Consider the following 4,063-nt stretch of genomic DNA (forward strand, 5'->3'; position numbering starts at 1 on the left):
AACACAAATTAGTTAGCATAAAACAGTTAAATGACGAAAAATTAGGTGTCTATTTACTTGTGACCACTCAGTGTACGTCAAGCTACAGAATAACTGTACTGCTGTTCCCTATCTATAATCGATGTATTTATAGAAATCAATAAACAATAGTGTTTGTATTTTAAATATTAATCAAAATTTGTTGTAGGTTTCCTATATCTAATACATAAAAACTAACTTTCTAATAGCTCTTCCCTGTAATTTCTATACTTTTTCCATTATTCACATATTGTGTGTGTGTGTATATATAACTCAACCATGTATAACTCTCAGAATGAACTAACTCAACCATATATAACTCTCAGAATGAACTAACTCAACCATGTATAACTCTCAGAATGAACTAACTCAACCAAATATAACTGTATACAATGAACTAACTCAACCATGTATAACACATACAATGAACTGACTCAACCATGTATAACTCTCAGAATGAACTAACTCAACCATGTATAACTCTCAGAATGAACTAACTCAACCAAATATAACATGTATACAATGAACTAACTCAACCAAATATAACATGTATACAATGAACTAACTCAACCAAATATAACACGTATACAATGAACTAACTCAACCAAATATAACACATATACAATGAACTAACTAAAATAGAGCTAGTAGTTTTTAAACCAATACCTTTATGGCTGTATATATTTAAATAATGAAATTATAATGTACTACAATCATCATTAAGAATGTAATGGTAATAAAAAAGCTAATCTTATTCACAATGTAACATCATCTGTACATTTAAAATTATTTGTTTTTATTATTATAATGGAGTTTCTATTTACAACTGTACAGAAAATGTATTTCAAGAAAAACAATACAGCTGATGGTGACATGCTGTAGTGAAACACTATTATGGAATATATATATATATATATCAATAAAATCAAATTGAAAAAAAAATTAAATTGTGTAACCTTAAATTCTATACATATATGTAATTTACTAATTAATCTAATAAACCAGAACACAAAACTTGTGTGTGTATGCTTATAACTGCTGAGCTGACTGTCACTAACCCTGGAATGTACCCTTAAAAGGCTTAAGGGCACCTCCAGGAGAGTGACATAGAGAGGGAGCTTAGCAATGGGATCTAATTTTCTCTCACCCCTAAAGTTCCCTATGTGTTGAATGTTAGCTTATAGTAATAATAATGATAATAACGGAACATTTATATACAGTGCTCATATTTCAAAAACCAAACAATATTTGTTTTCTCTGAGAGTACAAATACACAAAGAAGATATATTTTTTCCCAATAATTAGAGACCAGGAGTATATTTTTAGTTTAACAACACAATAAAATTTTACAAGAATTTGTGACAGAAATTTTTAATCACATCTCTCTTATCATTAACTTAATGAATAATTTATTAACACAAATCGATCACATGAAAATAAAAAGTTAAACCAGTAAGTTATTATAAATTAATGTCACGGAAAATCGATACATAGTAATTAATATGACCTAAATAAAACCTTAATGGAAATTGTATCGTAAGGTGAATTTGTGGTGTAATTTTAAATACATCAAACTCAAAGTTTCAATTCATTAGCTATGACATTAAAATTAAAAATTAGTTATAAGTTACATTTTAAATGTAGTAGTGAACGTACATAAAAATTAATTAGCTTAAACTTTCTAAAATCAAGCCATCACTATATCTAAAACTACACTCTCAATCTTACTCTTAAAGGTTAAATTCCTCTTAGTTTGTTCAAATACAGAGCAATGCGCGAACATTAAGCCTAACATGAACAAATTTAACCGTCCTTCGTAACCTTAGAGATAACTGCTGGTAAAGCATTACTCTTGAACAGACCTTGTCAGCAATAAGCCTTGATTGCTTAAGTTTTTCGTCTTTCGACATAGACAAAAGCTTCTTCTTAACTTCTCCTCGTAAGGCCTCTTTAGCCGCTCGAAGTGCAGCAGAAGCAGCGGAATTCATTGCAATTTTATAATTACCTATATAAAAATTCAAATTAAGGTATGGGTTTTAATACTTAAACGCTACGAAAGTAAATTCCAATTATAAAATTGTTACACTTCTTCCTTCTGATAAAGTTTCCCACTGGTTTCCTACAGTTAACGGTAACGATATATTTTCAACACACACTAAACTGGCGTTTGCGACGCAAGAAACCGGTCAAAGAGCTTTCAACACAAATAAAATGTACTTTTCCCACGCATAAATGGGATGTGCGCATTTAAATTTTTTCAATTAATTTATTTATTTTGTAAAAGCACTATTTATTTAAACACATTCTCAACTGAATTATTACATTTTGATTTTAATACAAATATGTGCAAAAATAAATCCAGCGATAGTAAAGCAGCCTTGAAAAATAAATCAAGCATCAATCAATTTAAATGTAAAAATAACAAAAGCAACCCATTTCCCATTAACTGTTAATTTCAAAATTATTTCTTAATTTGATGAGCCCCCAGTGGCTCAACGGGAAGTCTGCGGCCTCACATCGCTAAAAGTCGAGTTTCGATACTCGTGGTGGGCACAATACAGATAACCTATTGTGTATCTTTGTGCTTAATATTAATCAAACATAATTTGATGGGTGAAAACTTCTGAATTTTCAAGAAATATACGTCTCTACTTTGTTCTTTTTTAAACGCAAAGTTACGCAATGGGCTACCTACACTGTGCCCGCAGATATCAAATAATGATTTTTTTATGTTATAAGCCCTCATACTTACCTCTGAGCCATCATCTGCCAATTACGAGTTAGTCGGAGTTTTCGATTTTTATGTGATCATCACGATTAATTGCACTTAATGTTTTCTTTTAATGAAAATATGTGCAAAAATAAATCCAGTGGTTGTAAAGCAACTGCAAAAACAAATCAGCACCAATTATATTGATTGTGAAACATCAAAATAGAACTTTAAAAGTAAATATTAATTTCAAAATTATTTCTTAATTTGATGGGATAAATGTCAATTTACCACGGCTAAGTGTTCGAAAAATATACATCCATAGATTGTTGTTTGTATATTTTAAGCGCAAAGATAAGCAATGCGCTATCTAAGTTGTGTCCACTGCAGGTATTAAATCCTGAATTTTAGCGTTATAAGCTCTCAGACTTACTACTGAGCCATCATGGGCCTATAGTTTTAATGACTGATTTGTTGTTCGCAACCTATCAGGTTACACTATTTATGAATATGCTTGCTTTTGTAATTATAGTTTTCTCCAATAGATGGCTGACATCATCACATGTCCTACTGCGAACCTTTGTGTACTCTTGCAAAGACTTAGTTGAGCAGTTATATTAACTTTTAATAATGAAACTCTAGAAGCACGTCATCGTTGTGAATGAATATAGAATTCTAAATATATCGTATGCATGAGAATTGTAAATTTAAATTAAACAAATAAACAAAGAAGTTAATGCAATGACTATATATATATTGTTGCGTCAGCGAGGTCACGTGACTAGTATCACGCCACGTCCTTCTCGAACATTCGTGAATTGTCGGGAGACTACTAGATTGGGGGTAGTCTGGTATATATAAGACGGTCACAATGTGACGGAACAATGTGTAATTGAACTGAGTATTTTTGAAGTCGAGCACGTGAGACGTTCTTTGAGAATTATAGCGTTTGTTATAGCGCGACTGTTGAAATTAAGTGTATCGCAAAGTTATATTCAGAAAGAATAAACCAGTTTTATTTAAGAAAGGACTTGTGTCGCTAAAGTTTCGTCGGAACGAATTTACGGAAAATTAACTAACGAACGGAGACGTAACAATCCGGTTCATTCTGAGAGTTATACATGGTTGAGTCGGTTCATTCTGAGAGTTATACATGGTTGAGTTAGTTCATTGTATACGTGTTGCATGTTCTTAATCCACATTCTTTATTACATATTATACAAGTACTTTCTTATGTGACAGATTAGTTAGGGTTCTTCAGAGTTGTGTAACTTCAAAATCCCCCAACAATTTACCCCATTTTTTTTTTTTAACTTGGGTGAAACTGAAACACAT

General features: G+C 31.1%; 1 protein-coding gene across 1 annotated transcript in view; it reads right to left on the reverse strand.

Annotated features, from left to right (window-relative positions):
* LOC106472854 (5-formyltetrahydrofolate cyclo-ligase-like) overlaps positions 1-2,216 on the reverse strand; it is an 8,992-nt gene extending 6,776 nt beyond the window's left edge. Inside the window, exon 1 of the mRNA XM_013933521.2 lies at positions 1,881-2,216. Within this exon, the coding sequence (XP_013788975.1) occupies positions 1,881-2,006 (126 nt within the window). The 5' untranslated portion in view covers positions 2,007-2,216. The remainder of the gene's footprint in view (positions 1-1,880) is intronic.
* Positions 2,217-4,063: the final 1,847 nt, after the last annotated feature.

Source organism: Limulus polyphemus, unplaced genomic scaffold (genome assembly GCF_000517525.1).
Source record: "Limulus polyphemus unplaced genomic scaffold, Limulus_polyphemus-2.1.2 Scaffold5668, whole genome shotgun sequence".
Taxonomy (NCBI): domain Eukaryota; kingdom Metazoa; phylum Arthropoda; class Merostomata; order Xiphosura; family Limulidae; genus Limulus; species Limulus polyphemus.